Genomic DNA, 11,454 nt, shown 5'->3' with positions numbered 1-11,454 from the left:
AGAACCTCCCGAGACCCACGCGTGACTGCTGTGTGCATTTTCCATTTCCCTTTTTGATTTGTAACAAGTAGCACCAAATAAACATGCAAAAAAAATAACAACATTCTAGAGCAAATAGATTTCCTAAAAATTGATGTCCACATATGTAGACAGAGAGACTATGTTGTGAACTAAAATTACATTTAGTATGTGTTGAAAAAGTGTTCATTGTTTGTTCATGTTAACTACTGTAGGTTACTAATTTAAAAGAATGCAAACTTATTATAAAGTGATACTGAAATGTATCACTGTATGGGAAAAAAACATCTGAAATATGAAAACATTCATATGTTTGTAGCATGTTTTAAACCATGAGTGTTTTTTCAGGTGCTGCTGTCTGAATATAAACGCTCAGGAAATCTTTACGCCATCAAAGCACTGAAGAAAGGCGACATCATAGCGCGGGACGAGGTGGAGAGGTGTGGAATTTAAGTTCTACTCAGTGTCCTAACCAGACATGATGACATCCATGTTCAAACTACAGTCTAAACTCTCTGTCTCTCTCAGTTTGTTGTGTGAGAAGCGAATCTTCGAGACGGTGAACAGCTCTCGGCATCCATTCCTGGTGAATCTGTTTGCATGTTTTCAGACGCCAGAACACGTGTGTTTTGTGATGGAGTATACGTCGGGCGGTGACCTGATGATGCACATACATGCTGATGTGTTCTCAGAAACACGCTCTGTGTGAGTGTGCCATTATCTTTCTGTTTAACATGAATCATCAACACCATTAACACCAATTCACACCAGAGCAGTTCAACAAAGTGATCATAAATCATAAACGAAAACTGCAGAATTGTACTGTAATAGTCTTACATCTGTGTGCTGCAGGTTTTACGCTGCGTGTGTGGTTTTGGGGCTTCAGTTTCTTCATGATAATAAGATTGTGTACAGGTAAGTACACACAATACACACACACACACACACTACACAATAGGAATGGGAACTGTAAGGAATTTAAAGATTCGGATCTTGATTCCTCTTAAACAATTTCAGATCCTTAACGGTTTTATTAACGATTCTTTTAGTGCTTTTGAGGAAGAATATAATGAGGAATGCAGTTCTTATTGGATTTACTGCTCTCAGCACTCTGTTAGCAAAGTATGAGATCATTTCATATGTTAATAGAACAGATGCTTCCAAGGTATTTTATTCACTCATTTGTATAAAATACCATTAAAGGGATAGTTCAACAAAAATGAAATTTCTCTCATTATTGACTCCCCCTCATGCCATCCCAGATGTGTATGACTTTCTTTCTTCTGCAGAACACAATTGAAGATTTTTAGAAGAATATTTCAGCTCTGTAGGTCCATACAATGCAAGTGAATGGTGACCAGAACTTTGAAGCTCCAAAAAGCACATAAAGGCAGCATAAAAGTAATCCATATGTGGTTTAATCAATGTCATTATATGATCGGTGTGGGTGAGGAACAGATCAATATAAGTCATTTTTTTTGTTGCTGAAAGTGATCTGTTTCTCACCCACACCTATCATATCACTTCTGAAGGCATGGATTAAACCACTGGAATCAAATGGATTACTTATGCTTCCTTTATGTGCCTTTTTGGAGTGTCAAAATGTTGGTCACCATTCACTTGCATTGTATGGACCTACAGAGCTGAAATATTCTTCTGCAGAAGAAAGAAAGTCACACATCTGGGATGGCATGAGGGTGAGTAAATGATGAGAGAATTTTCATTTTTGGGTGAACTATCCCTTTAAGGTTAGGGAAAGGGTTATTTTTGGGGCTCCCTATATCTTTAATCGTGATTTGAAGCTCACACCCATTTTCGGAGAAATGCCTGCAGCTATACCCTTTTCAAGGGGGCAGCAGAGATGATCCACGTCCATAGATGGCAGTACAGCATCTAACACCACTGTCGTATCAGTACTTAAAGTACATGAAGAAGAGAAATGCTAATGCTAGCTAGAGAAATACTGAATGCCCCTTTAAACATATTGTTATATCAAAAACCATCCATTAATTACTGTAAATTAGTTCATTTCAAGTCAGACATGACAAAAATGAATGAATTGTGGTTCAGTAAGCTTTTGGATCACTAAAAAGTGCGGGCTGGAAAGCTTCATACGTTTAGGAGGTAGTGCTGAATGAGAACCGACTCATTCATTTAGGAATCGGACATACTGGTCATGCTGTATGTGTCGCGCTGCTGATTTATTGTAGCAGTGTCGCTGAATGGTAGCACAGGAAATGCTGTCAGTGTATTTTAGTACTGTGTTCTGTTCACATCGGTGGAAGAATGCATGTTCTAGAACCGTTTATTAAACCGAAACTCATTAAAATAATTCTTTTTTTCTTTTTTTTTCTTTTTTTATGTAACTGGTTCTCAGTTCCCAACTCTACTACACAAAACATACACTGGCACACCTGGTTAATTTCTGTGTGTGTGTGTGTGTGTGTGTGTGTGTGTGTGTGTGTGTGTGTGTGTGTGTCAGAGATCTGAAGCTGGATAACCTGCTGCTGGATAGAGAGGGTTATGTGAAGATCGCTGACTTTGGTCTCTGTAAGGAGGGTGAGTAACACACTGTACATACAGTAATGACATTAATGAGTGTCAGAACATGATGTTTGTGCTGGATCACATGGTTCTGGAAATGACACACACCGTGTTCGGAGTAGAATACTAGCGTACTGCATACTGCACATTGTATACTAACTACATTTTAAAATAATAGTATGTGAAACAGTATGCAGTACCAAACGTTTCAAACAGTGGTATACTACATTATAAACATCATTGTGTTAAACTTTGAATTAGCGAGTGGTGTCCAGTTATCATCTCATAAATATTTTTGAGGATTGTGCTATTCTTCTGTGTAGGAATGGGTTTTGGTGACAGAACAAGCACATTCTGTGGTACTCCAGAGTTTCTGGCTCCAGAAGTTCTGACAGACACGTCGTACACCAGAGCCGTGGACTGGTGGGGTCTCGGCGTGCTCATTTATGAGATGTTGGTTGGCGAGGTGTGTTATGAGATTGCTGTGAGATAAAGACACTGACACATACTGTATATGACCTCAAAGGGTCTTTAAATGTTCCTCTTGAACAGACTAAAATATGAATCATAGTAACTAACACTGTGTGTGTGTCTGTGTGTGTGTCTGTGTGTGTGTGTGTGTGTGTGTCTGTGTGTGTGTGTGTGTGTGTCTGTGTGTGTGTGTGTGTCTGTGTCTGTGTGTGTGTGTGTCTGTGTGTGTGTGTGTGTGTGTGTGTGTGTGTCTGTGTGTGTGTGTGTGTGTGTCTGTGTGTGTGTGTTTCTGTGTGTGTGTGTGTCTGTGTTTCTGTGTGTGTTTGTGTGTGTCTGTGTGTGTGTGCGTGTGTGTGTCTGTGTCTGTGTGTGTGTGTGTGTGTGTGTGTGTGTGTCTGTGTGTCTGTGTGTGTGTGTGTCTGTGTCTGTGTCTGTGTGTGTCTGTGTGTGTGTGTCTGTGTCTGTGTCTGTGTGTGTGTGTGTGTGTGTGTGTCTGTGTGTGTGTGTGTGTGTGTGTGTGTGTGTGTCTGTGTGTGTGTGTTTCTGTGTCTGTGTGTTTCTGTGTCTCTGTGTGTGTGTGTGTGTCTGTGTGTGTGTGTGTGTGTGTGTGTGTGTGTCTGTGTCTGTGTCTGTGTGTGTCTGTGTCTGTGTGTGTGTGTGTGTGTCTGTGTGTGTGTGTGTGTGTGTCTGTGTGTGTGTCTGTGTCTGTGTCTGTGTGTGTGTGTGTGTGTGTGTGTGTGTCTGTGTCTGTGTCTGTGTGTGTGTGTGTGTGTGTGTGTGTGTGTGTGTGTGTCTGTGTGTGTGTGTCTGTGTCTGTGTGTGTGTGTGTGTGTGTGTGTGTGTGTGTGTGTGTGTGTGTGTCTCTGTGTCTGTGTCTGTGTGTGTGTGTGTGTCTGTGTGTGTGTGTGTGTGTTTATGTGTGTGTGTGTGTGTGTGTGTGTCTGTGTGTGTGTGTGTCTGTGTGTGTGTGTTTCTGTGTGTGTGTGTGTGTGTGTGTGTGTGTGTGTGTGTGTGTGTGTTCAGTCACCGTTCCCAGGTGACGATGAGGAAGAGGTGTTTGACAGCATAGTCAATGATGAAGTCCGTTACCCAAGATTCCTCTCCACTGAGGCCATTGGCATCATGAGACGGGTGAGCCCCGCCTAAATACTCCCCACTGCTGCTCTCCGATTGGCTGGGTTAGTTGATTGACAGGTGTTTCTCTTGTTGTCTATTGGCAGTTGCTGAGGCGCAATCCTGAGAGGCGACTGGGCTCCAGTGAGAGAGACGCTGAGGAAATAAGGAAACAGCCTTTCTTTAGGGTAAGATTAACTTTAAATTATTTTTAATTAACTTTTAAATTCTGTGTTAAAATACTTTTATCCCAGCTTAATATGCAAAGACAACTATAAGTGAGCCATTCATAGGTTAATTTTCTCTAAAACTGTTTTGAGCGACCCTCTTAGACCCGCCCCAACAACATTACTCAACCAATGGCGTGAGATGGGGGCGGGGCTATCTCTTTGTTTGACGAATGGAAGACGGGGCATATTTAGAAAGCTGTTTTGAAAAAAAACAAAACAAAAACATTTATTTTTACAATTTAATTTAGTGGTGGTAGTGGCGCAGAAATTACGTACTTCAGCTTTAATTGATATAAAAATAAAAACTAACTAAACTGACGAATTTTTTTTAAACTAAACTCAAATAAATTTTTGCAAAAACTCAAATAAAAATGACCTCAAATTGATTTAGTTTTTTGGTAAACATTATATTCTGAAATTTAAAAACTTTACAAACCGCCTTCATTAAACATGAAAATGCTACTAGACTGAACAAAATTAAACATATTTAAATGATATCAGTTAATGCATTAAACTTTTGACAGCCAAAAATACAAAAAAAAAAAAAAAAAAAAACTAACTAAAGTCAAACTAAAAAAGGCTGAAAAAAAATGTATGTGCATCTGGTGCATTTTTGGGCTGTCGCCCATAATTTTTCACACTCAAATTTAAAAGCTCACCATTCTCACATACTGTGGAATAATTGCAAAATTTTTCAGAGTACCACCCAAATAAAAAAAAAGACTATAATTATTCATGAATAATATTGTATGCGTTTATAATCTTATGATAAACAGATTTTAGAATAAATACAACTTTTTTGTTGTTGTCCTAACTTTGTAAACATGTCATTCTTTTTTATTCCACTAGGTGGCAGTAAGCACTAGAAAAAATAATTGTATCTCTATCACATTCCATCACAATATACAGATCTGAAATGTAGGTGGCGCTCTAACACATTTTAGCCCTCGTCCATAGACATTCAGTCTAATTTTCAGTTCAAGCACCATCCTCATTATTTCATTGAATATCTCGGCCTCTGAGTGGACTAGAAGCTCAATCTAGGTGTCTTTAGAAAGCTGAGATTCTCCACTTTATCATCAATAGTCGGAAACATATTTTCTGATGATTTATTTAGCATGTTTTCCTTCTGGACGGCACATTTTGTTCTGGACATCTAAGATATCACATTGGATTATTCACACATGCAAGCTCACAGACAAGTAAACAATGGCTCATTTTCTAGAAAACTAAGGTAAAAGCAGATATAAAGTGTTTAGCTATTTGGGGCTTACAGTAGCAGTGATCGGAGCATAAATGAGACGTTTGTATTTGATGGCTTACAGAAATCATGCAACAAAATAAACGATACAGTCACATTCCTGAGAATGAGAGCTTTCATTTGATATATGACTTGTTCATTTATATGCTATATGAAGGACTTTTATATTCATATAAATATTTCTACCCCATTACCTCTAGAGGGTGCTAATTTTCAATGAGAATGTTTTGAGGCCTTATTTTGTTATTTTAAGTAACATAAATGCAGAAGTGATGATTATCTATGAAAAGTTCAGATTCTAAGCTTTCAGATGATACCTCATATGCCTGACTTATGTATATGGAGACTTAAACGTTTTAAATGTAATCATTTGTTCGTGATATAGCGCCCCCATTTGGTCCATAGAGTTTAAGGGGTTAAAACCATAGAGGGAACCCTAACCCTTAGGTTTCACTGAGTGAAAACTAACTAACAAAAAAACTACACTGAAGTGAACATTTTTAATTTAAACAGAAATAAAAACTAAATTAAAAATTAAAAACTATACTGTAATAACGCTGCCTGAAAGTTGTTGGTTTGATTCTTCATTTTCTATCACAGTGCAATGCTTTATCAGTGTTTTGACAGCCTGTGACACCAAAATCAAATAAAAAAGATAAATTCGCCACAATAATGTAAAATCTAGTTAAAACTGGGGGCATATAGGAAAAATGTATTTGTGTCGATAAGCAGTTTCATTAGATTTCATGTGGTGAGGACACGTTTGCAAACGAAATGCGTCAAAAAATGAAATTACTTATGAAAATGTTCGATGACAAAGGGTTTTTTAATTTTGTCAAAGATAACGATGACAAGACAAAAAAACGTGCATTATGATGATTATTTTTATTTAAACATAATGTTGATGAAAATATAAAGAGTAAAAAATTATACTAAAAAACAAATCGGTAAAGAAATGTTTCAGATAATCCACTGAATGCATAGTTGTTTGTTATTTTCCTCTTGAGCTGCGTGAACTGAAAAAGCTGAACATCGGTAAACTGAACTACTTCACTTTAGAGTAAAATTGACTTGAATGAATGGAATTGACATAACAAAATTCTTGCAAAATTTAGAGGACCTTTTTTTTTTCAAAAGACAACATTTATGACCAAAAGAAAAAACTGTGTAAAAATCAACATTAGGTGTTTGTTAATTCCATCTTTAGACTGGTTCCTCTTCTTCTCGTTGTCTCTGTAGAATATCGACTTTGAGGCTCTGTTACAGAGGAAAGTTTCTCCTCCATTCGTTCCTGATTTGACTGGAGAAGAAGACGTCAGTAACTTTGACGCCGAGTTCACGAATGAAGCACCAACTCTGACTCCTCCCCGTGAGCGCCGGAGCCTCTCTCGCAAAGACCAGGACTACTTCAGGGACTTCGACTACGTGTCTGACCTCTGCTAGGTTGCAGGGCACAAGGGCGCACTTTGAAGCTGCTAGATATGAGAGATGTGGACCATTGAAATGTCCTAGCATGGTTCACTCACGCTGGCCCCTGCATAGGGTGCTCAGGTGCCCTCCGAGTGGAGAGGGGCTGCTGACGGGCATCTGTTTGAAATTAATATCAGAATAAAAAGATCTACGCCACCTGACGGCCCATAAGTGTGACTGGAGCTTTGAGGTTAAAGATGGTAAATATTCATTGCTGTATCCAGTCCGAGTAAAGGGTGAATCCAGCATAAAGGATTCAAGAATCCAGAAAATGTGATGCTCTGTGGTGAATCTGAATGCTGACGGCCATAATGCTTTCATTTCCTAACGATGCAGGAATTTCAAATAGTCCAATCAGGCTCTTTCATGACGTTAGCTAGACTCTTTAGCTTTAGACGCTAATGATCATAGCTATGTTCAGAATGGAATTCTAGCATACTACAACACCAATTCCCAAAAAGTTGGGACAGTATGAAAAAATGCTGATAAAAACGAAAAGGAGTGATTTGTAAATTATATTCACCCTTTGCACGTTTGTTTTACAACGTGAATTTCAATGTATTTTGAAAATGTACAGTAATTTCAAATCAGATGATTGCAACACTCTCCCAAAATGTTGAGACGGGCAATTTAAGACTAATAACAATTTGACGAGTTGAAATAACAAGGCGATTTGTGTCATAGTATATAAGGAGCCTCCAAACACAGCCTAGCCCCTCAAGAGTAAGGATCATTCAAGACTTGCCAACAGATGCTTCAGCAAATAATCCAGCACTTTGCGAACAATGTTCCCCAAAGACAAATTGGAAGGATTTTGGGCATTTCACCCTCTACAGTGCACAATATAGTTACAAGATTCAAGGAATCTGGTCAAATCTTGGTGCATAAAGGGTAAGATGAAAACCACTTCTGAATGCATGTGATCTCTGATCCCTCAGACGTCACTGTCTATAATGGATATCATGAACATGGGTTTGGGATTACTTTAATAACTTTGTTAGTCAACACCACTCACCGCTGCATCCACAGATGCAAGTTAAGACTTTACTATGTAAAGGAGAAGCCATACATCAACACTGTCCAGAAGCGCTACCCACTTCTCTGGGCTCGGTCTCATCTGAGATAGAAAGTAGAATCGTGGAACTGTGTTTTTTGGTCTGAAGAGTCCACATTTCCAAAATCTTTAAAAAACACAGCCGTCGTGTTCTCGGGCCAAAGAGGAAAAGGACCATCCAAGCTGTTATCAGCATCATGTCCAAAAGCCAGTCTCTGTATGGGCCAGGGGTGTGTCAGTGCCCCTGGCATGGGTAACTCGCACATCTGTGAGAACACCATGAATGCAGACAGATATGTACAAATTTTGGAGCAGCATATACTGCCATCCAGCACCGTCATTTCCAGGGATGTCCCTGCATTTTCCAGCAGGACAACTTCAAACCACATACTGCCCGGATAGCAAGTGCATAGCTGTGTAAGTAGAGAGTGCAGGTGCTAGATTGGCATGCCTGCAGTCCAGACCATCTCCAGTAGAGAATGTGTGGTGCATTATGAAGCACCATATGGCAATGAAGACCCCGTACAATTGTGCAGCTAAAGACCTGCATAATGGATGAATAGAGGAAAATTCCACTTTCTAAACTGAACAAACTTGTGTCTTCAGTGCCTAAATGCTTAATAAGTGTTATTAGAAGAAATGGTGATGTTTCACAGGGGTAAACTATCGACTGTCCCAACTTTTTTGGAGTGTGTTGCAATTATCTGATTTGAAATTAATGTACATTTTCAAAAAACAATGAAATTCACAAGGAAAGACTTGTTATAATGTGTAGTTATACTGCTTTAAATATAGGAAAGGGTGAATATAATTTACAAATCTCTCCTTTTTGTTTTTATTAGCATTTATCATACTGTCCCAACTTTTTCGGAATTGGGGTTGTAATAGACGCTCAGGTATACTTCGTTTTTTTGCGTGCCGTTACGTCTTGCCCACGGTCGAGCGCTTAGCGTTTACAAATTATACTCTTTGATTGCGAGTCCATATGGATGCAGATGACGTGCACAGACTACCACGCACCGCTACGTCTTGCACACAGTGCATGTGGTTTTGGCACAAATTTAGCTCCATACGTTTGACACAAATTTCATCATTAGCACAGTATGCGCAGACAAACCGCGCATTTAGGAAAACTAGACTGTGCCCAGACAGTCCATTTGCTGATAACCAAATTTATGTCACACTTATGGAGCCAAATTTGTGCTAAAACTAAACTAAGAAATAGAACGTTTTACAAACACAATCTGCTTTGCAAAGGAAAACTCGACTCTCAAACAAACAGAAAGTGATTTGCAAATACAAAGGGCCATTTGAGAGAAATTGAAGGATAGTTATTGTGTTCCACTGGCTTAACACACAAATGTGCTATTATTATTATAAGGGCTTTTCTAAGGACGCGTCAATGTACACTTGCGTCAGACACTCATAAACAGTGTTTTTAGGTCGCTGTGTCAAGTTAAACGTTGTTTAAAACTTAGAAAAACATGTCTAGAAACCCCTGCAGTTAGAATTGCGCTCCGTCCAGCTGTGTTTGAACACAACAACACGTTCGTCCTCATGTCGCTTGTGGTTTGTTTTCTGTAGAGCTGAGCATTGCCTATACAGCTGGAGTTTTATGGAGCCAGATTTCTGCCAAAAGTAAACAAGCACAATCCGCTTCGGAAAGGAAAACTCGACTTTCAAACAAACAGAAAGCAATTTGAAAATACAAAGGACCATTTGAGATGAAATGAAAGGTAGTTGTCATGTACCACTAGCTTAAAAATGTTTTTTTTTTTTTATATATAAACCACAAATATTCCACAAATAAATACAATCTATTTTACAAATTCTTCAGGATTGTTGAACAAATACAAAATCCAATGTGAACAAATACATACCACTTGTGAGCGTCGTCCTCTTTTAAAACAGTAGATGGTGCAGTGCTGTCTCAGACTTAATGTTTTCTAGTAAAAATGTCATTCTTTCTGGTAATATAAAAATAGGTCATGAATGATGACATTGTATATCTGAGTTTTCTTTTGCAAAGTGGATTGTTTTTGTTTGCAAAATGCAAAATGCTCTATTTATTTGTTTAGTTTTTGCACAAATCTGGCGCGCAGTAAACTGAAGTATACTTTGGCCTTTACTGCGCAGTATACACTGAATACTGATAAACATACAATGATAAACTACATTGTTGTCACATGACCTTATCACATTGTGCGTTTTATTCACCGAATGGCATCCATTTATCATGTCAGAAAGAAACATTGTTAATTTGCATTTTTTTTTTAATCCAATTTTGCGTAAAAGTCTTAACTTTTGACTTCCAGTTCATTGATTGAAAATGGAAGGTCATGCTCTATGCTCTGGTTGTTGACAAATGTAGAAAAGTTGCATACTGTGCACAGTATACATACTGCAGAAATGGGAAAAATAGGATGCTAGTATACTCTTCTGAACATAGTCACTGACTGGAATTTTGTTAACGGGAATCTGTTGACTATCAAGGTCCAGTTTCATGGTACTGATGTTCCCAGTAAAATTCTCCTTTTGTCTCTCAGTCTCTGTCTTTTGAGTTTTTGTTTTAACTTATGCATCTGCATGCTACACAAGATCCAGAGACTATAAAGTGCTGTAATACACACATTCAATCACACAAGAGTGCCAGAGAGATTAAAAACCAGGAGTAAACTGTGAAAAGGCTGTTTTAATTTTGGTGCATGTGTGTTTGTGTTGGGATCGGCCTTTTATGTTTGTATCTGTGCATCTCTGTTTTGAGCATGTTCTTTAATGAAATGTCAGTCTACATCTTTCTCCACTTTGAGGCATTATCAACATTTAGATTTGTATTTGTCAGATATTATTTTGTGTTGTTTCTTCTTCATTGACTAAACTTGACCGAACAAATGTCCTGCTCGAAAATTACTGTATTAAATGACCGAAAATCTTTGGGCTTCAAGATTAATGTTCTTTTGTACTTTGTACACACATTTAAACTAGGACCCACAACTTACACTGGTATTCGCTAACACATGCACATGCAGAAACACACTTACACTGACATACACAAACAGTTACACACCTACAATACCAGTCAGATCATTTGGACACACATTACACTGGATTTAAGTTTCTCGTGGTCTTAAAAACCTTTTGATCTAAATGCTTAAATGCTTGAAATCAGTTTTAAATTGTGTCTACACATGGATATCTTAGCAAAACTAAACTGAAGGAAAAGCAGTGGTCAAGCGTTCAGCATACATGTAAACTCCTTCAATACTGTTTAAAAAGCATCTCGGAATTCACCT

General features: G+C 38.3%; 1 protein-coding gene across 6 annotated transcripts in view; it reads left to right on the top strand.

Moving 5' to 3' along the window:
* The window catches only part of pkn1b (protein kinase N1b), a 70,817-nt gene extending 59,723 nt beyond the window's left edge, over positions 1-11,094 (top strand). For all 6 annotated transcript variants that reach the window (XM_051715825.1, XM_051715828.1, XM_051715824.1 and 3 more), the window contains 8 exons: positions 367-458; positions 547-723; positions 871-933; positions 2,501-2,577; positions 2,886-3,028; positions 4,057-4,164; positions 4,254-4,334; positions 6,877-11,094. In XM_051715825.1, the coding sequence (XP_051571785.1) occupies positions 367-458; positions 547-723; positions 871-933; positions 2,501-2,577; positions 2,886-3,028; positions 4,057-4,164; positions 4,254-4,334; positions 6,877-7,080 (945 nt within the window). In that variant the 3' untranslated portion in view covers positions 7,081-11,094. The remainder of the gene's footprint in view (positions 1-366; positions 459-546; positions 724-870; positions 934-2,500; positions 2,578-2,885; positions 3,029-4,056; positions 4,165-4,253; positions 4,335-6,876) is intronic.
* Positions 11,095-11,454: the final 360 nt, after the last annotated feature.

Source organism: Myxocyprinus asiaticus, chromosome 14 (assembly GCF_019703515.2).
Source record: "Myxocyprinus asiaticus isolate MX2 ecotype Aquarium Trade chromosome 14, UBuf_Myxa_2, whole genome shotgun sequence".
Lineage (NCBI taxonomy): Eukaryota > Metazoa > Chordata > Actinopteri > Cypriniformes > Catostomidae > Myxocyprinus > Myxocyprinus asiaticus.
Note: the sequence above shows the minus strand (reverse complement) of the source record. Positions and strands in the feature narration are given on the sequence as shown.